Source organism: Ambystoma mexicanum, chromosome 9 (genome assembly GCF_040938575.1).
Source record: "Ambystoma mexicanum isolate Mex_15411 chromosome 9, UKY_AmexF1_1, whole genome shotgun sequence".
In the NCBI taxonomy this organism is placed as follows: Eukaryota; Metazoa; Chordata; class Amphibia; order Caudata; family Ambystomatidae; genus Ambystoma; species Ambystoma mexicanum.
Genome location: NC_090931.1, coordinates 1,123,844,126 through 1,123,870,827, shown reverse-complemented (window position 1 = coordinate 1,123,870,827; position 26,702 = coordinate 1,123,844,126). Strand labels below are relative to the sequence as shown.

The 26,702-nt window shown below is 45.0% G+C and overlaps 1 protein-coding gene across 1 annotated transcript in view; it reads right to left on the bottom strand.

Moving 5' to 3' along the window:
* Window positions 1-13,397: 13,397 nt before the first annotated feature.
* The window catches only part of RND3 (Rho family GTPase 3), a 36,348-nt gene continuing 23,043 nt past the window's right edge, over window positions 13,398-26,702 (bottom strand). The window contains exons 3-5 of the mRNA XM_069616493.1: window positions 19,551-19,660; window positions 17,312-17,446; window positions 13,398-15,187 (exon numbers count right to left, since the gene is read on the bottom strand). Of these exons, the coding sequence (XP_069472594.1) occupies window positions 14,945-15,187; window positions 17,312-17,446; window positions 19,551-19,660 (488 nt within the window). The 3' untranslated portion in view covers window positions 13,398-14,944. The remainder of the gene's footprint in view (window positions 15,188-17,311; window positions 17,447-19,550; window positions 19,661-26,702) is intronic.

Genomic DNA, 26,702 nt, shown 5'->3' with positions numbered 1-26,702 from the left:
ACATTTTCAACCAATCCAACACATCCAATCTAGGTTCATACATACCCACTAATTCCTTAGGCATCCGGGTTCTTTTGGGACTGGAACTCCTAGAAGAACCAGAGGAGAGAGAAGCATTTTCCACAGACAACATTTTCATTTCTAATTTGTGATTAAGCTCTATTTCGCCGAGTCTTAACTCAGCTTGCTTCTGCTCAGCCTGGGCATTCATTCTTCTGAACTCTAGCTCTTGGTTCCTTTCAGATTGAGCAATAAAACGTTTGTACTCTAATTCAAGCTTCATTTTTTCAAGTTCAAAATAAGCAGGGTTACATGTAGGACCTGGTATAGGCCCAGTAGGTACAGTAGGTAAGGCAGACAGAGGCTCAGGGTGGCTACCTTCATTAGGTTCACTTTCCTCTTCTGACTCATTATCAAGACTTTGATTCAGATCAATACCATCACTGTTTTCTACATTTGCTGGGGGGGGGGGGTAGATTCCTCTGTACCACCCAGACTTTGGTTTTCTTACAATCTTTCTATAAGTTCAATTTTCTTGCCCTTCTCAGAGAGATTCTTATCTCTACACAATACTTTTAAGCAATCAGCAGTTTTGGCAGACCATGATTCTAGGGTATACCTCTCTATAGTAGACATAGTTAGAAAATCAGCTTTTTAGTTCTAAGCTCTGTGGTTAGTTGTCCTAAAGTGTTCAACAAGCACTCTAAAGTGTATACTCAATACAAATCCCACCGCTGTACACCAGTGTTAGGCAGAAACCTGTGCAGTTCCCTCTGGGACCACTGCAAAAGATTTAAGACTACAGGTGTTTGGCAGTAAACCCACTTGGTAGCAGTCTGTACCACACAGATTCACTTGGTAGCTGTGGCTGAGCAGTCAGACTCCCCTCAAGAAGAGTTAGGCAGTATACAGAGTATTCACAATAGGTCAAGAGAACACAATAGAACAAGTAAAGGCTGACCAGAACTTGGTGTAAAAGAGATATAATTATTTATTTAAAACCACATCTAGAAAAACACACAGGTACTAATAGTAAGCAATTCAAAAACACGGTCACTAAAAGATATACACTCCCTTAAAAGAATATTAGACAAGTCTTAAGTAAAGCCCCACTTATTTTCAGACAGCGGTGAGTGCTTAACGTAGATGGCACTCTAATTGTTTTTCTCTCCCTTTTAAAAACGAACTGAGAATAAGTGAAACAGATCCCAACACTTTTACAAGAACATAAGAGAGAAAGGCAAAGTAAAACCGTGAAGTTAGAGTTCAATAGGCCGGATCCACTTTAAGAGGATCAAACGAAATGTGTCCAAGGTCACACGGTTGCAGTGCGCAAAAGTCTTGTAACGGTTCAAAAAGGAGTTGGACCAAAGAAAGGGACCAGTTAGAGGGGCAAGGCGGCCAGCCCAGTGCAGAAGGTTAAGGGGTTATTATTACCTTGTAGCAATCTTTAGAAAGGGAGGCCTGGCGGACACGGTACCTTAAGTGGTGAGAATACTCCAGCAGGGGCAGTTGTTCCTGGCAGCGGATGCAAGTCGGTGCTTCGTCCGGGGGAAGAGAGGATCTCATCGTGGAGGAAGACAGGAGTCCGTTGCACTGCCAGAGAAGAAACCAGCCGTGGAGTTTCTCAGGTACGAGGAGCGGTCCGTTGATTCTGAAGTTCCAGTCCCCAAAGCCCTGCTTTTATGCAGCATACCCCCATTCACTCAGCCTAGCTGTCAATCAAACATGCTAAGTGGTGAGCCGGCCGGCACACCACTTGGGCCAATCACACAAGAGTGCGACTTGAGTTACCAAGGTAACTCAGTCCAGGGTGCCTAAACCCCCTCCCACACCCCGTGTGGTACCCAGACAGAGTGGCACCACTTTTGGAGGTTTCTGTGGAGAAGCCCACCAAAAAGTGGAACAAAGGGCTCGACTTGGGTTGGAGTCACAGAAGAGAACACAAACGCCATTTTAGAATCGAGTCCTGGCAAAAAATACCAACCGGCGAATTAATATTAAATAAACTGGCGGTATGTTCGAGGCTATGAGAATTAAATAATTAAAGTTGGTAGCTTCGAACAATGGGAAAATCCCATAGGGAAATATTCGCAATCGAATATAAAAAGTAGTTTCCACTGCCACCAGCCAGAGACGTGCCCCCTAAACTAACAGACCCCAGGACAATCAAATTGCCCCGACCAGTACATCCACAATAGTATGGTTTGTACTGGTTTCTGTTAATAATTTGGGACTAGTAAAGTCAATGGCGACTTTACATGCCCTGGGAGACAGTAGTCAGTCCCAGGGTATGGAGTCTATGGTGGGGTGCCACTATGACACCCCTGTGTTACTGCACGGAGGGTGCTATGTAACACACATAGTAAAACACATGAGACCCTATGGAGTAAAGGACCCCATAGCCCATAAAACACATTAACAGTCAAAGGAACACCATAAATCATATCCAAGAGTGGGAGAAAAAGAGTCTCACTCTTGGCAGGAGAAAAAAAACAAACTCCAGGAATCCAGCAAAGCTGCTGGGGGACTCACTAGGTTAGGAAATTCAGCCTAACGAGAGAATTCTCCCTAACAATTATCCAAAAAAGCATTCAAACCAGAGCACGCGTGGTTCCACTATACATTACAAACTATCACATCCAGGTCCTGTTTCTCTCTTCTCAATGTTGCTTTTGCATAATAGCAGTCCTTGCATTTTACAATCAATTGGGTATATATCCCTGAATTTAGCACATTTAAGAGGCGTAAGCATCCCCCCGCTTGGCCGGCCTCTTGCTTTTTGATGTACAATTTGTGTCTCTATAGAAAAGCCCTCTACTGCCATTTGGTTTACCATCCATGTTTCCTGCAACATTATATCTCCCTCCCGCCCCCCGAAGAGATAGTTTTTCATGGACCTGGATGTAAAGTTATTCAGACCCTGTTTGTTCCAACAGAACATTTTTAGACCATCATTCTCAAAGAGGCTTTTGGCTCAATCCTAGTTTTTGCAAAACCTCTGTGAGAATGCTCAGAAGTAGAGACAGAGCATTTTCATTTGTTATCGCTTTGGGGAATACCATTGGGCTCCCTACCACCTGTGAGTCCAGCCTGGGGGATTTTTTGTTCCCCTGATGTGTGATACTTCCCAAACCTTCTCCCCCCTGCTGAGTCAGAGTCTCTGGTCTTGTGTTTGAAATTAGTAGGTTCAGATTCTTCAGATCGTCCTTTGCCCCTTCAATGGCCATGAACACCTCTCTTGAGGCACATCCGACCAAGGGATGTTCTATGTCTGGAAATTTCACAAACTCAAAGTCATTGTTATTGATGAGATATAAACTTGCCACTTTTTTAACAGTGATAAGAGGGGGCCTCTGTTTAGTGTTCTTATCTGGTTTTAAATTGCAGTTGAGGATGGCCAAATAATTGGCATGGCGAATGGTGATGGTAATTTTACTTCTCCATGCAACTGTTCTTTAAAGGGTCTCTAATGAAACCGTTCTTACCGAGTCTGTAACGGGAGGCCCCCTCACTTCTTTTGATTTCCCTGTTACATTCCCAATTGCACCAATCATCATAAACTATCCCTCCCCATCTTTATTTCTTCTCCAGTAGCCAATTATTTTTGTTCTACTCCACCTTTTTCAGAAATATTGATGCAATTTTCAGAGTGGGCGTCACGTCTCCACTTTGCTCAGCATTTTTAGTTTTTCTTGATGTTCCTGCTTTTTGCTTCATTCTTAAGAATATTGGTGCAATTGGTAGGCTCTCCTTGCTCTTTACCGGTTCTACTGATGGTGTCAGACCAGCTGTTTCGATTTCTGTTTGGCAGCCTGTTGATTTCCTTGGTGGATTCATATCTTCTAACAAGACGACTGGCTGGCCTTCGAAGATTTTCTTTTTTCCAAAAGGATTTTTCTGTTTCTTTGTCATTTCTGTGTTCCCAGAGGGTTTTTCTTCAGGGTCTAGCTCAATAACTTCCTGTTCTCCCCGTTTGTGTTGACTATGTATTTGACATTTTCTTTAGGAAGTTATTTGTTTCTGAGTTATTGTGTCACTTTTTCTTTTGATTATTTTGTTTTTTTCTTCCTTTTTTTTGTTTTGTGTTTTTTTTTCCAATCTTCTTTGTCTCTTTGCTTATCTTTTTCTTTCTCTTTTACCTCCCTGAGATGCTGGATGATCAGAATCTTCATCCACCCCCTTCTTGTTGGTCTCACTCTCCATTATTGCATTTGCCATTTGGGAGGATGGTACCTCCTCTTCTTCTTTAAGAACGTCACCCACATTTGCCGATCTCCTGAACTCTTCCAGTACAGATTCCGACAGTGGGGTTTCGTCCATCAGGGAGTTTTGGGATTCTTGGTCTCTTTTCTCACCTGTATCTGACTTTCCTTGAGTCAGAATTTGGAGTTGCAATAGGATATCATGTTTCAGCTTGAGGTATACCTCCTCATATGTTTTCTGGGATACCATAGATTGTTGTATGGCAGATAAATCATGTTCCTGTTTGGTGCATTCCACTCTCACTTCTTGAAGTCCTTGCAGAATATTTGTATTTAGCACATTATTGTAACCCACTAATGCCCCATCCAGGTTTGCCAACTCTTGTCATTTCTAGGAGGATGCCTGTTTGCGATTGCACTTCTCCCTTTAGTAATTCAAATACTGACATCAAGGTGCTCAGAACATAGTTTAATGCTGAGAGTGTATTTACATTTACTTCATTTTCCCAATCTTGTATTTTCTCCGGTTGAGCAATACTCGTTTCCATACAGCTTTGGTGATTTTCCACATTTTCCTCATTTCCCAGTATTGTCGACTCAAGAACCTTATCTGAATTATGAACGATTTGTTCTTGTATAGACAATTCACTTGTGTTTAAACCCAGTATTGTGGGGACTGACATGTCTAGTGTCCCCCTATCTCTTTTCGATCTTATATTGAGGTTCAATAAGTTATTTTCCATCCATTTCATCATCATTTGCACTTTTTGATCTATTTTTGCCAAAGTGGTCTTCGATTTTATTTTTATTTTTGTAGTTCTAACAGTAAATTCAAGTCCTTTTTTCCAATGATCTCTTCCAGCATGTTTTTCTTCCCTCATCTCCCCATTTTTTAGAGGTGTAACAGATGCTGCTACTCTATGCACTTGTGCTTTGACCTTATAACGGTCTTCACAATTGTGTGTGTGCCGCCCAACTTGCTCATCATTTACTTCTGAGTTATTGAGGGCTACAACCTCTTCCAATGTATTTCCATCCCATTCCGGGGCTCTCCTGTCATCCTGGCTGAAATTGCTCCGTAATTTCATATTTCACTTTTATTACCACTGTCTTCGATTAGTTGTCCCTTAGGCTGGATAGTGTTGTCTCTTCTTAAAATGTTTTGGTGATTGTCGATTTTATTTTAGTTAAACTTTCTTAACGTGTTTATTTGCTTCTGCGGGGACTAGGACCCGGCTGCTCTGGTACGGTTTCTGTGGGCGTGGTCAGCCCCAAACTCCGAACACCAGAACAGTAGAGCAGGACCCAGTTTCAGCTCACCGGCTCCTCCAATCGAGCCGCGCACCCCTCCTGACCACTTCGCTGGCCGAGATCAAAGGAACTCTGTCCCGCAGTCTCATGGTCGAGCGAAGGCCAAACACCAGTATAACACGGTAAATCCTGATCTCAGTTCACCAGCTCCTTCAGCCGAGCCGCGCACCTCTCCTAACTGCTTCGCTGGCCGAGATCAAAGGATCTCTGTCCCACAGTCTCACGGCCGAGCGAGGATGGGTGGAGATCAATTAGTTCTTATAGCCCGCAGGCTCTGTGTTCGCTACACGTGCTATACACGTATTGTAGCGATTCCCGACAGTAGCCGTTTTGAAATCTTCTCCCGCAGTTTACTGCCCAATTTGGTATTAGGCTCCAAGTGGCTATGGACTATTTTTTATTTTTTCAATCAATGGGTAATACTTGACGTGAGATCAGTATAACAATGTCTTTCACGTGGGTGTACTTTTATGTTGTTTCCAATTGAATTAGTCCAAACCACAAGAAATGAGACGCTGAACACTTTAGCTCGGATTATCAATGTTAGCTGTAGATTTAGTGATTCTTGCTTACCACTCTGAATAGACTCGAGTGCACCATCCTCAGTGGCACCCAGCAGACCACAACAGACCACAAGTCCCAGTCCTAAGAACTGGGACTTGCTGGTCACAAACAGGAGTATTGTGGGTGATCTGCAACCAGCAACCACTTGGAAAAGAAGCACCTCCAGCTCAAATACAGACCTGTACTTTCTCATAGCATGTTCACGTGCTGCAGATTTGTTAAAGAAATTGAAGAAACACCGTTTAGTGATCAGAACATGCTGACTGACAATTTTCCAATATGTATGCCGCCAACTGAATCAGTAACTCATGGTGCACTAGGTGTAAACTAGGGAGGAAACAGCGTTTCTAAATTTAAAGGGGGTGGAGTGTGCCAGTTTAAAAATCCAAAAGCCGTATGGAAACTAGGACAATGGGCCAGCTAGATCAGGCATGCTCATTTTTTAATTTCTTGGACTTTGCATGGGAGCAGGGTCCTCCTGTGTGCATTTGTGAGAATCCTAAAGTAAAACATAAGCACAGCTTTGACCAAGATGCATGGGAAAAGAAAGGGCTTAAGAAAGAGCGCTGAAGAGCTAAAAAGGTATCACAGAGCTCTTGCTAGATAAAAGCATTGGCAATGCCAACAGTTTTGGCTTTTCTGTAGGCATGGGAACAGCATTTGCCAGGCACTGCCAAAGTGGTATTAACTGGCCATCGATGTTAGCAGCTGCAAAATTGTGCAAGTACCTGTAAAATGTCTAATACTTATATAGAAGCCAAAACAGTTGTCTTTGCGAACGCTTGTTTTTAGCAGGACTACAGTGAAGGACACGCCTAGTGCTTATAAATCGAGTGGTCAGTGTACGTTGTGTAGTCTAGCACTGAAGCAAACCGTGAAGCAGGTTATGATTGCATGCTCTGCGCTAGAACCTCACCGCCATCAATACTCAAGTAGTTTTGTAAAGAACCCTTTATGGCTGAACGTTGCATAATTCTGGGGCGACCATCCTCTGGCCATGAAACTTTACTGACTCGAGGTACTCGCAATGCTGGCTGATTCTTAAAGAAGTCATAATTGAATAATGCAAACACTGGATTTGTTTTACATTTGTTTTTTTTATTTATGTTTTATTTGGTTTTAATGGAGTGTTAATATTCATCTGTATGTTGTATGTGAAAAATCATATTTTGACTAGAACACATTAATAAAAACAAACTTTTCTAAGGCTGAAGAAGAAAAGCAGCGGTTCATTAAATAAACTGGGAGATCAAAGTACAAAACCCTTGCGGAGCTTGCATAGGCCCATTACTCAAGAATTCCAATGTACAGTGGACACTCATTCTACAGGTCTTTCAACTTCCTCAGGTATATGCACCTAATCGCTCATCTTGGATACCCTCATTTGGAGGCTGGATCACGGAACATTGTAGAAAGGACCTTCAGAATGTGCCTCCAAAACACAAGCATCATTTTTCACTGCACTGTTAAGGACAATCACTGAGATGCAGAGAGGGTCTGTGTTCCGGAAACTCCTTGGTAAACCAAACCCTTGTGCACTGCCTTCGTGAAACTATCTGCACATTTTCAATGCGGCTCCATCTTCGATCTTCATCCAAGACTACAGCCATAAGGCAATCCTCTTTGCTCAAGTGTCTCAAATCTCATCGACCCACACATTTTGGAAGGGTTTTAGCTACAATAACTGCCATGCTTTTTTAAACTAAAATTATAATTTTCTCTGCAGTGTTACAACTATTCTTCAAATGTTGTTAGACTGCACATGCCACCCTTCGTATTTCATGGTTAATCATCTCAGCTAACAACTTTGCTAAGTGTCATTGCTTAGTTTTCCTACCTGGACACACCCAGCAAATTATTTTAAAAACCACATCGTTTTCCTTCAAGAAATTTGCAGTTTATCTCACAATTTTATATCAGTCTTCCATAATCCTAAACCGCTTGTAGTTGAAGGTTAGGTTACAAAAACGTCCTTTTTCTAGGCCCATCAGCCCAGCATCAATTTTCCTTCAGGGCTCCTCCCATTCATGCACATATCTTGGGCACACTGGTGTATGGAGAGATGGTGCACGAAGGTATAAATGTGGCGGCTTTTAGGGCTCATTCTACTACATTTCCAGAAGACTCCAGTATTGCACATGATCACTTGCTTTAACTGAAGGACAATCAAAACGTAATTAGTGATCATGCAGCAAACAAGCGCTTCTGCAATTTCTTCAAATGTTTAATTGTTTTAGTACCATGAAGTTCCCCGCATTGATGACTTGTCACGCTACCAGGAAACTAGCTAAGTGGATTAATGCATCCTTGCAGAGATCTGTGTGTAATCTGGAGGTAACAGATTTGAATCCTGGAAGGTCCATCAAGCCACTCATTCTTAGGAGTACCATTGAGTTGAATGTTTATCAGGCACAGAGACTATTCAGATAATTAAGTGAGCTATCCAAGGGTCTTCTTTAATTGACTAAAACATTTGGAGCTTAACAGAGTTTGAGGCTCGCTTCTCTTTAACAAATGTTGGGAAGGTTGGAGGGTCTTCCCACCCCCCCCTAAGCGATTCAGAATGAGAAACAAATAGTACACCACACAGAGAGAGCAGGGTGGGGGGAGGGGAGCGAGTGTACACACAAGAAAGTGCATGATCGCGTAGTGCATGTTTCAGGAGCTAGTTTCAAGAGCTATATATTGTAGAGGCAAGTGTAAACGTCATCTTAGTTGTGGGCAGCCATTTTTTAATGTAGGCACAAGCGCAGCGAAAAAGCAACATACGTGTTAGTAGTAGATTTGCATGGCCCACCACAGACCAAACCCCCACCAGGAGTTACAAGCCTGCTATTCTCTCAGAGGCTGTAGGCATTCACACCCCGAAAGGAATGTGCCCTGCAAGGCCACAAGGAGGAAGCCAAGCACATCCTGACAGTTCCCATCCTACGATTCAGATTGCATGACCCCTCAGCGCCAACAACCCACATGTTAAGAGTTACAGCCTTTCAATGCATTGATCGCAAGACCATAGCATACAACAGATCAGGCCAGGCATAGACAACAGACCATATAGCTGCAAGAACCCTGATCAATCAGAAAGCAAGGTTATCTTCCCTTCACATTTGATTTGTGAGGTGCCAGGGACGGATGAAATTATAGCTCAAAACGAGGGTGGAGAACTGACCCATCTGGGAGTGAGCGAAGTATGCATGTTTCTATGACCTTGGCTCATCTCAGTGTCTGCCAGGTGCACCATTACAGTGATAGAGTAGCATCGTTTTTAGAATAAGTAATTGCTCGTTAGGCCCCCTTTTATCACGGATGACCAGGCCAGCAGCACGCATGACGTGGATGGACAAGAGGGCTGGGACCAATGGCCCAGCCAGCATGCCCTATGAAGGCTGGCTATGTATGGTGTCGCTCCAACAAGCCTCACCGGTTTTTGATGTATACGATGACTACAACATCGAGGCCAGGGATCCTTTAACTTGCTGCACATCCCCAGATTTGGTAGAACGTTCGATGGCAGCAGAGTTCTTTGCTGATTTATTTCAATTTATAGAAATAAATACCTCTCATCCTTGCAAATGGTGACTTGGGCCCTTTGCCCCGCCGCATTGGGCTGTATTTTTACTGGATTGAGCGTGAAGGGGCGTGTCTTCAGACTACACAATAGAAAGGTCTAGATTAACAGAATTAATAGTTTAGCATTGCCCTACTATTTAGATTGGTTGACTATTTGTTCTTTTGCTCTGTAGTGCTCGAAGATTGAGTTTTACTTTTAAAATTGTATTTTGGTTAAAGAAAAGGTTCACATGTGGTTTCACACCATTTGTGCCTGAACGCCACAATAGAGAGAAATCATACTGCACCCCCACCTCCCCTAAACTATTCATGTCCGAGGATACATAGTTTAAGGAATGTACACAGGAAGAAGCAGCTAGTAAAATGACATTAGGTTTACCATTTTATCAATGTGTCTTCCATTGTTCTCTTGGGAACTAGGATCAAGTTAAATATCAGCAAAGACCTAGGACCCTTTAGTGATACCATTTTAAAAGGCTTCAGATTTTATCTTGGGCAGGGTGTGGGGCTGGAATTCAAGCAGTTTATAATTACTACATGCTGCTCCTTTATTGATCTAAACGTGCCATTGGTTTTTCAATTTCAAAAACGGGCCATTACGCAGTTAAAACCTTACTACTAGTTCTGCATTACTGCTATCCTTCAAAACTACGATTTATTTTGCAATTTTAATGTAGACAGTTAGATTATAGCAGATACAAATGACCCAACAAACCTGTAGCTAGCAGAAAAGCTTTGCCAGAAGTCTGATGCATCATTTCCTCATCCACACCTAGAAGCAGCAATATGTATGCTTCATTAACAGTACTCTGCTTTATTAAAAATACTTCGACACTGATTTAAAAGATGAAATGCTTGACCTCCTAGCACCCCACATAACCCTGGCTAACCCCGGCATCTGAAGCACTCCTATCAATAGCGATTCCACCAGGTTACTCTATGCTACAATGTGATAGATCACAAAGAAAAGGGGGGAATTTGCAATCCTCTGCAGGGACACACTCCCACTACAAACCACATTTACCACCCCCCACAACTGCGAGCATCGCTATCAAACAGATTTGCTCCTCCACTGTCTCATTCACCGACCACTGTGCCCCACCTCCTCCTTCGAAGAGGACATCATCCAAATCATTACTTCCAACCTCAAACCATCCAACTCATCGCCTTCTCCTCAATGATCTCAACCTGGCGTTCAATTACCCCACCGACACAGAAGCGGTCTCCCTCTCCAACTCACTGGAAGCCCTAGGCTGCACCTAACGTATCACAATCCATGCACAGTCTCGGCTGCACCCTAGACTGGATTGTAGACCCAATAGTAACATTAATATCCGCTCCGTCAGCCCCTGCCCACGGTCCGACCATCATACCATTACTTTCTCCCTATCTGCAGCACCTAGTGATGCCAGTATCTTGGCACGCAGTTTGCGGAACCCCACACCGTCTGGCCCCCCCTTCTCAACCTTCCCCTACACTACTACCCTAGTGGAGCACAACAATACCCTGTTACACTCGGGAGACAACCAACTAGCTCCCCTCAAATCCCCAAAAGTGTATAATTTTGCACACCTCAACTCATGGTTCACCCCTTGCAGCCGCGCTATTAGAACAAGAGCAGAGGAAGCCGCATGGACTAAAGAACCCACCACCATTAAGAAAGTCTGCCTCATGAAGGATTTCCCTTCGCTACAAACACGCCATCCTAACTTCCAAAGCGACAACCTACGAGAGACTCTCTAAAGCTACTTCAAGCTACCACAAGCTCTTCTCCATCCACACGGAATTAGAGACACCCATCTCCCATTCCCTTGCCTTCCTCAAAGACGGTACATGGTGCAACAGCATCTAATACACTCATGAGAAAAATAACCCACAGGAAAAATAAAAATACAAATCAAATAAAACATCCCTCTTTTCGAGTTCCAACCCATCAACACCACATGCCTTGCCAACATCAAAGGCCTTAAGCCATCATGCTGCAAGGTAGACTCCTGTTCTGCTTCTCTAGTCAAAGATTGCGCAGAATCCCTAGTACTCTCATTGCTGCCATCAACATCTTTGCTTGCGCCCTAGTTCGCATCGTGCTTAAAGAATCCCGAGTAGCCCGCTGCTAAAAAAAACACTACACTTGACCACGCCAACCTAAGTAACTACCCGTCAATTACAACGGTCCCCATCTGCCTCAAAATCATCACCAGAGTTGCTTATCTGCAAATGCAGGTATTCATAGAACACCACCACATCTTAGGATCCCATCCATCTGGCTCCCACCCTAAACATGGCACAGAAACAGCCCTCTTTGCACTCAAAAAGTTTACATCACCAACGACCAGGGCTCACTATCAATCCTCCTGCTGCTTGACATCACTGCCGCTTTCCACCTAGTTGATTACAAGCTCCTTTGCGCCAAGCACTACCCACATCAGCCCACTTCTCCCCAGACGCAACTAAATGGATAGCCTCCTTCCTTGCCAAGAGAGCTTCCAGAGTCTTCATAGGAGAAGCCTCGGCTACCCCTATCGCTACCTATTGTGGTGTTCCCCAAGGATCCTGTGTTTCCCCTACACTATGCAATGTGTACACCAAACCACTCCTCAACCACTTGGCATCTCATACACAAACTATGTCGATGACACAAATTACCATACCACTTTCGGGTAACTACCTTTCCGACTCACGTCACATCAACACCATCTACGAGACCATCCAATCCTGGATGGCTGCACATAGCCTCTGCCTTAACAATGAAAAAACCAAGCTCCTCATTACTGGCTTACCATCCCGCCTGACCAGATTGGATGACTCCTACAAATCCTTCACCATTGATGGTCACAAGGTACCAGTAGCTGTATCTGTCAAAGCTCTAAGTGTCTACTTAGACTCTGCCCTCACCATGACCCACCAAGTCAACCACATTGTCTCATCGGGGTATGCCATCAAGATCATCAATGCAAGTAAACCCTTCCTCTCATCCCAGAACTATCTCAAAGTTCCCAGGGCCCCAAAAGGCTCAACATTGGAATACTGCAACTCCCTACTCAGTGGGACTTCTAAAAATAAATTAAAAAACCCTGCACAAACTACAAACAATTTAAAAAAATGCTCTCCGAGCAGCTCTCGACTTCGACAAACACAACCACATCTCAAGAGGCTAGGAAAGCTGTCCACTGGCTTCCTGTAAGAAACGGAATTAAGTTCAAGACACTCTAATCCCCTACAAATGTATCATCAATAAGGCACCACAATAACTCAATGAGATCATTAAAACAAACATTCCTCTAACAGGCCTATCAGATCGGCCTACAAACATTGCCTTACTATACCAAGATTCAACAGGAAGAGGGCAGGGGGACAAGCTTCACAGCCTGTGCGCCAGAACTCTGGAATGAGCTCCCTCCACACCTGCAACATGAACCTTCATACTACGCGTTTAGGAAACATCTAAAGGCTTTTCTCTTCCACTAATCCCATCGTACCCCGAGCCCCCACCCCACCAGTTTGCTCGTTTTTTGTAGCCAGCACCTAGATGCCTCTGGGTTATGTTGCTTCTTATAAGTGTACAAATAAATACTAACATTTATTTTCAGTTGCATTGTACAGCTGAGAAGAAAACAGCAATCTTTTTGGTTACAAGATGTGCCTATGTACTCTGAAATTGCATGGCGGAAAACAGACACAGACATTTCATTGCTGCAATACCAACAGAGTACGCTGTATGCAAGGAAATAAATAAAATCACGCACGTTACAATTACGGCCTAATAAAAGCCTTTTTTTATTTCAAGAAAAACAATGATATTTTAATAAATACTGCAGAAACATTAACAAAAAAACATACAAAGTGACTTCAACGTTCAAAAAAGTAATGTTCAGAACAGTTATAAATTATTTTTTACAATATTTAAATACAGAAAGCACTTGCCAGCTATTTTGTAATACTGCCCAAAGCATACTGTTGCATTATTCAAAGCATTGTACAGTGGTACATGTCCACATTTGGTAAGGAGACGATTGGGATTGAATTTTCTCTTGCAAAAACATGTGCTTGCAATACAATGAGCAGATTGTTATTACCGTAGTCCTCTACCCTGCCAAACTGCAAATGAAACAGCTTTAATACTTCAAAAATGAAGCGTCATATCATTGGCAAGAATGCTCGTTTTCAACAAGCACCAGCAAGAAATCCTTTAGAGCTGGAATTCCTTCTTTAGAAGAAGATGAGAAAAATCTATTTAGGTAAAACGCCTACAGGAAGTCGCCAAGGCTGATCTTCACGGTACAGCATTAACGGTGGCTGCATAAATAGGACAGGTGGAGCACTACTCGACCAAGTCACTTTTGGGGGCCAGCTGCGCATGAACCTAGACGCGTTCATTCCAGTATGCCATTAGCCAATCGCTGCGATTCCTAGCCAGACTTCCAGACCCAAAACTATGGGCGTTATCCGTTTCGCAGAGATTAAATGGCCTGCCTGTCCCATGATTCGTGCCACGTTTAAGGGAGTGAATCTTCAAAAACACACTCGTCTCTGAAGATGGTACATTGAAAAGAAACAGCACCTCAACTTCTTTTCAGCTAACAGGTCACGTGTAATGCGTCATATCCTTATGAACTGACCTAAATAAAGCTATCACGTTTTAAATACAATCACAATGAGGAACAAAAAGTAACAGATCGAGAATGAAAATGTACCTATTCCGTTCTTCCTGTATAACTGGAGTTGTCATAGCCATTTCCAACAAAACGCAGACCAAAACTTTCTTCCTTGCACATCCAACATTTTGCTTACGCAGTCCGGCAGGATTTCCTAGTTCTGTCAAGTGTTTCCTTGGAGCAACCTAGGTCATCCTATCACTTCTGTGTTAGTGAACAGCCACAGGAAATGACATCATACCTCTTGGAAAGGCAGTCTAAAATTATCCATTAGTCCGGTTGCCGAGAGGAAATGATGCATTAACAGCATTAGAAAGAGGACTCATTTGTTATTACGTGTAGAAACAAAAATCAGAAAGAAACTCTAGGGCCGCCATTTTTGTTCAGCTGCAAAATGCGCGTTTCCATTCTCAAGACGTTGAAGTCCTTTTTGGCATACCATCCACACACCAGTTTCATCTCTTCTCGCCACTTAGTCTACATGCTGAACCTTTAGTACCAAACACAAGGTGAAGCATAGCTCTCAAGGTGCTGACAAAGGAACCGATGCCCACTCGCCTGCCTGCACGCTTCACTCCATCTTCACCATGTCATCGCAAGGTGTCCTGTCCATATCGACCACAAAATGTTCTAGGCTCTTTACATCACAGAACAGCTTTTTGCTTTGTCCTTACGCAAGTCTGTGGACAGATCTGGTCTGCTGGGCATGTGTGAAATTCTTTTCGTCACCCTCTGTGACTTCTTGCGCTTCATATTTTTATTGCTTTTGTTAACGCACGCCAAAGTGGCTACGTGAAAAATGTCTCTGACGCTGTTCTCGGATTGCAAGGCAGAACATTCAATGTAAGTTGCTGCTCCAATCTGTTTGGCCATGTTTGCTCCCTAAGAAGTGGATGGGGGACAAAAAAAGAAAACAATTAAAAACATACCGATGTGAAAATAGCGAAAAATGTCAGGCAACGATTTTTGGTAAGGACAGATTAAAGACATTCTTAAAAATCTAATTTTTCTATGATGTTATGGTCTGGCTATCTGATGTAATAGTCTGAAATTCCAGAACTATGCAACTAGGGTCCTGCAACCTGCACCTCACCAGATATTTTGGATTAGGTCATGATTAACTATGTTGGCTAGGGTTTACGGCAGATACAGTCCAACATATCTGGATAAGCAGATGTTGCAGACCCCCGAACATTGAATATCTAGGAATTTCGAAGTTAATAAGCATTCATTTAAACGTACAATTCAGTCTAAAAGGACTATTATGGAGCAACATTGGTGTAGTTTTAATGGGACATGTACACTTAGTAGCACACGAAAATCAGACTGCAAATTGTTTCACACGTCATGCTTTCCAGTTGTAACTTAATAGCGAAAAAAAATAAAAAAATAAAGACCCCCCCCCCCAAAAAAAATACAAAAAGGAAAAGGGCACCATTTGAATTGCTAACTCTTGAGAAATAACTAGGCACCAAGAGTGCGGAAGAGCGCTGAACTGGCCAGAGGTCAAATACCTGCATATGTACTTTCTGCCCAAAGAACATTAGATGAGGAGGTAAAAGGCAAAACAGGAACATATACCGTCCTTGCCGAACTGAATTGCAGGGTGAAGCTAAGCGAGGAAGTGGCCCCTGATTGGAGTGCTGCGGGGGATGGGCATTGGTTTTAAGAGTTATGGAATAGTTGGGTCTGGTGTAGAGGACACCCTTGATCAGAGGAAACCTACAGAGGATGTTCCGGTGCTGGGGACATATGACCGTTTCTACAGGGACTGACAAAGCACTCCTGTACTTCATGCATGCATCTTCTAGCTGCTGTGCAAGTTTCTCTGGCAGTCCACCATGCAGAGCCTACAAAAGACAGTCCCCACCACACTGGCAAGTTTCTTACAATTGCATTTTAAATGCAAACTAATCTCCTGGTGTCGATCTGAGCATGCAACGAGCACCTGCGGAATACGTCCCCATTCCTCCACAGACTCTTGCAAAACTCTTCAACCTTGTCTCACAGTAGCTTAAAAAAACAAAAATGCATGCCTCGGTTACATGCCAATTTGCAGAGGTTGGTGGATATGTTTAGGGGGCACCACAAGCCCTCACCACCATACACATACAATGAAGAGGCCAGAGGTTAGAAGTCAGGCATGTAGGCTCTGCCACCAGGTAACACCTTCCTCAAGCATATCTACCCCAAACAAAGACCCAGCCCTTAGGCAGCAGTAATAGGAAGGCTGTGGTGGTACCACTCCAAGCAGAAAGTGCAAAATGGATAGAGGTTATTGAGAAATACTTTCAAAAAGAGCTTTGCATGTAGACCTTTTACTGGATTGGTCAATACATGTACCCGACCCCCACGTAGCGTTTGCCTTTATGAAAGTACTTCAAAAATGGGCAAGCATTGTCAGAATTGTTCACTTTCTAATCAATGTGTATAAAAAGGACACTCCCCTTCCATTACCTATAAACATGGCAACTACAAGGCTACACTACACGACCCGAAAAGTGCAAGCATTTACTACAACTATTGGCGGTGGGTAAGAATACCTGCACCATCCAGGTATCGGAATTAACAGGTTATAACTACCTTTCGTAATAATGCGCGCGAGGCTAAAGGATGGACTGGGAATCAAATAGACTCAGGTTTTATGGAGGCTGCACTGCAACAAATCACAGATTTGACCTTGCCATGGTCCCTTCATTCTCTACTCTCCAAAATATATAGCCCAATTGCAAACGGAATAAAGCCAATCATTCATTCTTGTCCCCAATATCCCGTACAAACCAGGGGCATACTAAGTATAATGCTTCACCAAAATAAGAGTAACTTCCTGGCTGAGAGAAGAAAAACTACATGCATCAATGCCAGCAAGAAGAACGCACCTGGCAAAATACATAGGATGTGTACTTGTGTGGTACACTAAACCCTGGCCACCAACCCATGCCAGAACAGTTCCACAAATGCCATTTTCCTCCCACAAATGTTAATTTCATCAGAAACTCTGATTACCTGGTCGTAGGATACTGGCGTTTGTCTGTGGTTTGATAACTCCACCAGTGTAGTGAGATCAGTGCGAAGATCAGATTTGCAGCCAACAAGCAACATTTTGGTGTTCGGACAAAACTCCTGGATTTCACCTTTCCACTGTAAAGAGTATCTTATTATTAGCATTTACTGTTTTAGAAGGAGTTCAAAACAAACGGCCAAAGTGCATTTGCGACACTAGAAGATATGGTTGGGTCAGCAGTAATTTCACAGCTTTTTGAAAAAGATGCAAGGGAATAGGTTTAACAAAACATTGTGCCAATTTGCCAAAATCAAATGCCAAATTAGATCCATACTTTTTTTTTTTCATTCACAGTTACAAGTCTCACTCCAAAGCACGAGGTGTTGACTGAAACGGCAGCTAACAAAAACACTTCGCCAAGTATTTCTACTCATCCAAAATTGGCAATTTAACAGGAGCAATTTTACAAGGTCTTTGGTCCAACTAGTCCCCTCTGCTTCTCGGACACATCACTGAGTGAACTAAACAGGGCTTGGAAAATCTACTAGCCACTCGCATTGGCGAGTAGTTTTTATGAAGGACGAGTACCAGGTATCTGAGCAAGTAGGTGGAGGTTTAGTGACTGCACAACCAAAATGTGTGCAGTAAATGGCAAGTACGTTTCACTGTACATGGCTATCCTTTGCATGGCAGCATTGCACCAAGTGTGCTTGTGGTGGCCTTTAAAACTATTTTACAAACACATGCATTACAGTCTACTGTAGACTCACGGGAAGACATTGAATAGGCCCCTCTTTCCACCACTATGCAACAGCTGGATTCCTCCTCACTGTTGCCATGGAATACACACTCCATGCTGACATGCAATATTAACCTTCCAAAGCTTTTCTTAGGCCAACAAAAATCCCACGACCATCGAAAAAAAAAATGTTTCTCAGGGTGAATGCTACAAGGAAGGCACATACCACATACAACCCCTCTTTTGAACGTCAAGTTACCCACAGCAGCCCTCCCTTTGCGTTTGCCTCTGGTCCCACATAACAAACCTGCAGACCCACTTTGTATTCTCACTAACTATTTCTTCCCTCCTCCACAAATTTGACCCAATTAAGAACTCTACATAAATCAAATTGCAACCCCAAGGCTTGGTTTTGAATTCTCCCATTCCAAGTCCAAGTCCCTTTGCTACACCCAGACTCATCACATCACACAGTGATGCACCAACATTTGAATCAAAGTATTGCTCTTAACAAAGGAACCACATTTCTCCATCCCCTAAAAAGCCTTCACTGGCTCACAGTCTCAGCGCAGATTAAATTCAAATCCCTCTGCAGCATTCACAAGGCTATCTGGGGCCGGGGACCTCTCTATTTTCAACGCTTCCAGACCAAATACTCCCCTTCTAGACTCCTCTGTTCCCCTGGCACCAACTCTCTGCGTGTTAAGTGCTCTGCTAAACAGAGAGCTGGTGGCGATCACTTTCCTCAGCTAGCTCCCTCCTGTGAACAGCCTTCAATCTCCCTCTGCGTCTTGAGCAAGACCTCCTTAAGTTCTGAAAAAAGCCTAAAGACCTTTCTCTTTACCTCTTCCTTTTCCTCCCTGCTAATCTTACAGCAGGGTGACTGATGTGCAGGGCCCTTGTGTCTTCGGGGCCTTGACCCCTCCACATCCCTCATCCCAGCCTCTGTCTACTGCACTTACTTGCGCTCACCCTACCCGTGGGTGGTTGCACCGACGTTCTTCGCCTCTCAGCACTTGCTCTTAGCACTTCTCCGTGAGCATCATAGCACCTTATCCCTCCATCATTCCCCTTCTGCACTTGCACGTTATGAACACTCACAAGGCATAGTAGGTGTGTCTCCCCTCCCCTTTATTCTCATTATGTATCCTTGCTTTAATTCATTGTCTACCTTCCCTTTCCCTCACTCTGTCTGCCCTGTGGGCGCTAACAGTTTTGCTAATAAGCGCCTAATAAGTGACAAATAAAATAAGAAAATAAACAGTGCGTTAATACAGTTAATATGCACTTTTTGAAAAATGACATTTAACCTCCTAAATTGCATCCACGCATGCATATTCTTTGCTGTAGGATATACATAGGTTTGCAAGATGGGTTATGCCTACCCAAAATGCCAAACTGTTGACTCTGCCAATGTGTTTTAGTGTGTATCTTGGAGTAAATAAAAGATTGGACCTACAGCAGATGGATAAAAGGAGTTGGGTGGGGGAATTTTAACTCACCTTCTTTAGCACACTGTCAAGCGTCTCTGGCCGGCTGATATCAAAGCAAATCAAAACTGCATCAGAATCCGGATAAGAAAGCGGACGGACGTTATCATAATAAGGAGAGCCTGGAATTAAATAAGAATCATACATCAACTCATTTCAGGGATCAAAATAAAGATCGGACGAGTACAACTAAAAGCAGTTCTGGTTATCGGACATCATTCTATAAGCAGTGGCTAGGACACAGCATTCCAAAAACATAGCATTCCACGTGAGATGCAATCGGTCCATTGGATCCGACCCATTATGATTTGACGGTCTTCTGGGAGTGCTCCAATGCTCTTTTATGCACACTGTCAAGAACAGTTGAAGCCATAGATCTGTTCAAATGGTACCAGGAGTCAACAATGGCTTTGGTGGGGTCCGTGTGACGTTCTAGGCAACAACCAAGAGGTGAACTACTAGCAATTTCGAAGCCTGCATTTTTCAGTAATAAATACAGTAATGTTAGATCTTCCCTGGGGTAGTTGCCATAAAGGCGCTATACTCAAAATGCACCCTTTGAAACAAAAAGCAAACAGGTTAGCCTGCCAGGTCACCTTCTACAACAGGTAATGTGCAACACAAGTAAATATGGGATTTGGCTTTCAAGTCCAAATAAGAAAAGCGAGCAAACATTACGGATATAGACTGCAGGACGTGGTGTTGGTTCTGGAATCTGGGGCGCGTCCCTGAAACACTGGGGAGCAGCTGGCAATGCAGCTGCAGCCACGCTTGGGCCTTCTTGAATTATTCTATCGCACGCAGAAAACACGCCTGCATGTGGTCCAGACTTAATATTCATACCAGCCCAGAAAACAGGTAGGCCCTTCAAAACATGTCAGGTTCCAGCATAAACGATGGCGTGCTTTTGATTTTTAAAATGCATCTTTAGTGACATGTAGAGCAAATATGCTTTTGAATGAATTAACATGTTTCTAGGACTGACGCCAAAGAAACAGGATCTTAACAATTTGTAGCAGTGTGCGCGTTTGAATATAGAGTACTTCGCTCTGGAAACCTCTGAAAATATAGGATCGAGAAACAAAAATGAAAAAAAAATCTAATAAATCAGTGGGAAGCATAAATAAACGTGTACCAAGGCTCTTGCAGGACAGCATTTGGGAATGCCAACCACAGAAGACGATTGATCGCAGACACCCGGCACAGATGATTTTGCTTGCTGTGCGCCTTATTTTCACTAGAATGAACAGTACTCGTGGCAACATATTCCTTTGTTAAAACCCACACACAACACCAAACACGAAGATACCGCCAGAGGCTTAAGCTGAGCTCGCAGTCACGGTCTAGCAGCTGCTGTGAACCTAGAGTCCGTCTATTGAAGGCCACGAGGATGTCCATGGAGTCCCCTGCAAATAGGATTCCCAGGTGTGAGATCCGGGAAGGATCCAAGTCTTTCACCAAGATGGCAACATGTTGGAACATGAACAATTAACAAGGTTTCCCTTACAAGGAAAGCAGATTAATCCGGAGATGAACCCATCTGCATCAGTGGAAAAGAAAAGCAATCTGCAAAACATGCACAATGCTTCCTTCACATCATTGTGCATACCAAGGACAGGTAACTCGTGAATGAAGCTCACATGGTCACGAACACTGCACACAAAACTAAAAGGGCAATTTCTGCATCTATCCTTCCAAGTAGCTTTTCCAGCTCCTTCCCAAGGACAGAGCGAACAGCACCCAGTTACATCAATGCTCCCATAAGGAAACCCAGATATTGCGCGGATTCCGGCAGTAGCGATTTGCAAAATGCAGAAGTTGCTCAACACAACAGAAATACATGCATGTCACAAAGGCACATTCAATGCATTTCATGTGTGACCGACCGGTCTGCTGGAATGGCCTATTCTATACTCGCATTTCACTGGAAGAGTTAATTCATTTTTAAACCCACCATAAAAAGGGATGATGCTTGCTAAATATACCCCAATCCTCCAATCACAAGGATTGGAGACGGATGGCTTGTTCTGCGAATCTTTGTAGGAGTTCCTGTAATGTTTGGGGTAGCACAGGCTAAGGGCACTGTGTTGTATGACACGTGTTTGACGATGAAGGGGTTGCAGCCTAGAGTGAGAGTACGCTGCGCAGCTGTTCTTACGACCGTACAGTAAGAAAGGTGCAGGCAGGGTGAGCAGCCACTGCTCTCTACTAAACTGCTCTGCCCTTGTGCGTACTACCACTTAACGCTTCTCTCTATGTACACTGGTCTCTGCGCACCTAAGAGGCTTTCTCTCCAGTGGTTGCCTCACTCCGTGTTCTCCATTTACTTGCGTTTTCTCCCTCTAGGTTGCTGTTCATGTGCTGTTACTTCCACTCTGCTCTGTTGTGCCCCCTAGGCCTATGTCACTCCCTAGGTTCCTCCCCCTGCGCGTTTACTGCTTGTTATTTGTGCGCTCTGCTTATTGTGCCCACTAGGCCCCCTCCAGCCCCTGTAGGATCCTCCTCTGTGCGTTACTGTCCATTTCGCCCCCGCTAGGTGCTGACAACTTGTGCTACTGTTGGTCGTTTCACTTGGAACCCAACCCGCCCCCTCAAGTACTGCTGCTCCCAGTGGCCTGCCTCTCACCCTTCCCCCTACATGTTCGCTCCCACTGTTGCGTCTATGTGCATGTGCTCCTGTTTCATTCCTTAATGTGCCTTCCTCTGTGTGCCCCCCCGACCTCAGCTATGTCCACACCCACTGCATCCTATGTAACGTAGCTCTGTGCTGTGCTTCCTCTCCGCTCTCTTATTCCGCTCCCTTCTACCCACACCACTCTATGGTGTTCTCATTCTCACCCATCTTCTCCAACTGCTTTTCTATCACCTATCCTATCCCCCTCACGAAGTCTGGAAGTAAACATTTCAAGAAGGACATCCTGGTCTCCAATCCAGACCTTCCCCATTGTCGACACCCACGTCCGTGCCTCCTCCAGACAGGCTATCAACGACATGCTCTTTGTCATTCCCTCGCCCGACCTATGGACCGTACTCGCTGTTCTCACTCCCATTAATGGTGGCACAAGATGGGAGGGCCTCTTGGCCTCCTTCCTGTCCTCCAAACCATTAATGTCAGGTGTACAATCGCCTTACAAATGCACAATAAATCTAAACGTGACTGTCATGGTCTAGGGCACTCAGACCAACCTCCTCCTCCTGGATAGGAGTCTCCCATGCCTTATCAACTTCCTCCCTTCTCCTGCTACTCTACCTCCCTGGCCCCTCAGCCACCTTCCTCCTCTACCTCTCTGGCTCCTCCGCCACTCCCTTCCACCTCCGCTGCCTCCTCTGTGCGTCTTCCCCAATGCCTCCTCTATGGACCCTTTGCCACCTAGCGCTACCTCCAACACCTCTCTGGCTCCTATGTCACAATCCTCTTCTACCGCTTCAGCTCCTCTGTCACTCACCACCACCACCACCTCCTCCTCCTCCTCCTCCTCCCCCTCCCCCCCTAGGCCATCTGCCCCCCCCCCCCCATCTCTTCCCTCCCTTGGGCCTTTCTGACTCTTCCACTGGGTGTATTTCTCTAGTGTACCCCACCCCTCGTCCACATAGCTACTCTACTATCACACTCCTGACATCTGCCACCTTCTCAAAGACCTTGATCTGCAGGGTCCTCGCTCTCACTGAGACTTGGTTCACGTCTAGCTATGTCACGTGTTTTGACTCCGAAACCAGGACCAATCGGGTCCCAACCTGAGTGGGTCCCTGCCTGGATCTTTCACACCAAGGCTTACTTCTCCTTTGAATGCCTGGTCTGCAGGCTCTCAACCTCTCCTGATCTCTCTGGCCACCATCTATGGGCCACCAGGCCAGGTCACCCTCTTCCTCTCTGAATGGGCTGATCTCTCCTCCTCTTTCCTCGCCTTTACCTCGAAGCTTCTCCTCCTTGGGGATTGCAACACCCACTTGGACTCCTGACAACACACATTTTCCGCAACCATTGTGACCCTCTCCATTCTTCCCTCTGGTCCGACACACTCAGCCAGATACACTCTCCTGGACTGCCTGCTTTCCTCCCACCTGAAACTCTGCCCTCACCCCCACATCCCAGGCAAAACTTACCCCAGCACTGCCACATTCCTTTGTGGTCATTCGACCTATGAAGCGTTGCCACTTTTGCCCCTTTCCCTCCTCCTACCACTCCCACTCTAACACAATCCTCTCCAACCGCCATCTCTCCATCTCCAATACTCTCGAATCCTTGCCCCAGTCATGAGGATCTGTCGGAAGCCTGCGTCCAAGTGCAATTCTTGGAATGATGCAGCTCTTAAACCCAAGTGCAGAGAAGTCAAGCGGAAGGGGATGGCTTCGGGCTCATCCTCTTACAAAGTGGCCTGCTGCCTGCTCCAAAGTCAATACAGACTCAGTGTTCACCAAGAAGAGGGTTCACATTCAAGCCGTGTCTCCGTGGCCTCGAACAGCATGGCCATACTTTTTAAAATCTGCAAGTAGCTAGCCAATCCGACTGCAGTCTCTACCTCTCCTGTTCCTCCCCAGGCCCTCTGTATGGCCCTAGCCTCTCTATCCTCCTCTTATCTCTCTACCTCTCTCAGGCCCCCTCTGGTCACCCTTCATTCTCCTCACCTTCTCTCCTTGAACACCTGACGAGGTCTCTAGACAAGTCCAGTCTATGAAAGTTTCATCCAAACAGGTGCTTTCCTGCTCCTCCAGAACCATTAGGGACAACATTGTTTCTCTCGCTGCATCCTGGTCCGATTTCTGCAATCATTCCTTTGCCACTGGGTCTTTCCCCACTCTTCTAAAGCACTCCCATGTGCACCCCATCCTGGTATTCTGCTGGTCCTTCCTGCCAAGCCTACTATAGCATGATCTCCATCACTCCTTTCCTGGGCAAACTCCTTGAGAGAAACTGGCCATCTCTCAGCTAAACCTCCACACTGAATCTGCTGGTTACCTCCATGAGCATCAGTTTGGCTTCAAATCTGCCAAAAGCACGGAAAACTGCTCTCCTGAACTCCTGTGAAGATCTGCTCTCCATCCTTGACTCCAGCTCTCACTCTGCACTCATCCTGCTTGACCTCTCCTTTGCCTTAGACAGTCAATCACTCCAGCCTGATCATCCAGCTCAGTGTGAACCTCGGCATCACTGGTCCGGCTCTGGCTTGCCTCCTTCCTCTTGGACCAACCCTCCCAGGTCCAACTTGGATCCTTTCTCTCCACCACCTCCCTCCCCACATGTAGCATTTCCCACGGATCTATCCTCTCACCCTGGCTCTTCAGTGTCTACCTGTGCCCCCTGATCTCAATCTCCTCTGACTTTCAGAATCATGCAGATGATACTCAGCTCTGGCTGCTGGCCTACTGCAACAGTCTTTTTCTCAATCTTCCCAATTCTACCCTTTGTCCTCTTCAATTAATCCAGAACAGGACTGCAAGACTGCCTCAGGCCCAGGGACTGCATCTTTCCAGCTCTGAAATCTCTCCACTGGCTCCCTGTGGCTGTCATGCTCAAGTTCAAGCAAAACAGAAAGGTGATGGCTGGAAGGTTTTGAATTAATCATAACCACGGGCAAAGCTCTGGGCAACCCTCCAGACCATCGTTTTTCAGCCTGCCAAGCCATTACAGAAGGGGAAAAACCATATGCAAATCAGGCTTGGTCAAGATTCAGTCTAAACCTTCCAGCCATCACCTCTTTGTTTTTGCTTTGTCACCCCGAGTGGGACGGGTATGCCCAGACGTGGGTCCCGTGCCTGCTGGGCCTAGAGACCCAAGCTACTCCTCACTGATGATCCCCAGCAAGGGTGAAACATGTTTGGGGATGCTTGTGGTCTCGTGCAGAAGGGATGTGACCTAGCAGTTCGGGCTGGACTTCCCCTTTTGGGGTGGGGCCAAGCCTGATTTGCATATGGTCTTTCCCCTTCTGTAATGGCTTGGCAGGCGAAGAACGATGGTCTGGAGGGTTGCCCCGAGCAATGCCAGTGTTTAAGATTCAGTCTAAACCTTCCAGCCATCACCTCTTTGTTTTTGCATGCTCAAGTTCAAGACCATCTGAATCATCCACAAGGCTTTCTGGGGCTGTGGTCCTCTCTACAGCCAACACTCTCCCTAAATACCTTCGTTCTAGAGCCCTCCGCTCAGCTACCTTAAACCCTCTGCGAGTCAGACGCTTCTCCAAACAGAGTGGAGGGTAGATCCCTCGCCTCAGCAGCAGGTGCCTCCCTCTGGAATGGCCTGGCCTCCCTGCACCTCTCAGACTTGAGCTGGATCACCTGAGGTTCTGGAGGCTGCTGCTCAGGCACATCTTCCCTTCTTCCTTTTCTCCCCCTCCCCTACTAATAGATCGGTCTGCTCGTCCTAACTGGGGGTGTGGTTCCCCCTCAGAGTCACACAGGGTACCATGCCCACCCACACTCCCCTTGACCAGTCACCATGCACTTCCGGTCTGGGACTGCACCCTTGTAGTCCTCTGACATCCTTGCACATACCCAGAGCCCTGCTGCCCTTCCCCTCATACCCCCCCTCACCCTCTCCCCTGCACTTCTCATTGCACACACAATCTGAATGTCACAAGGCCTATTAAAAAAAAAAGAAATTGTGTTTGTCTTGTCGTCCCTCTGTCTTCGCCTCGTTGTCTTGTGGCATCCAAGACTACACTTGTGTAAAGGCGTGTTACAAATATATCATATGAACCTGAATGATGGTGAAAAGCAGGGGAGGATAACCACATTCTCTAAGGCAGTCTTTTTGGGGGTAAAATACTGCCCTCTACAAGAGTTGCTGAATATCGCAGGAATCCCATCATGGCCAACTCAGCCTTTCGCGGCCCCTCCCTTTTTCCATGGTGCCCGAAAGACTGTTAAACAGAATTGCAGTGACAAATCAACACTTGCCAAAGTCGTTTTTGGGCCAACACAGTTATTAAAAACAAAACTACAAAAATAAAATAAAAAAAATACAAATCAATCATTCCCCATTGTCTAACTGGAAAAAAACAGGCTTCATGTGAATGACAAACATTTTTGTTTAAAAAGCCATCGAGAAACGGTTTAATTTCTGAACAGGTTTTAGAATTCGGACTGCAGCGTGTTAGCATCACAAAAGCTATTTATTTAGGGGTGTATAGCATAGGTACGAGAGAACTGTTTTTTTTTTTTTTTAAA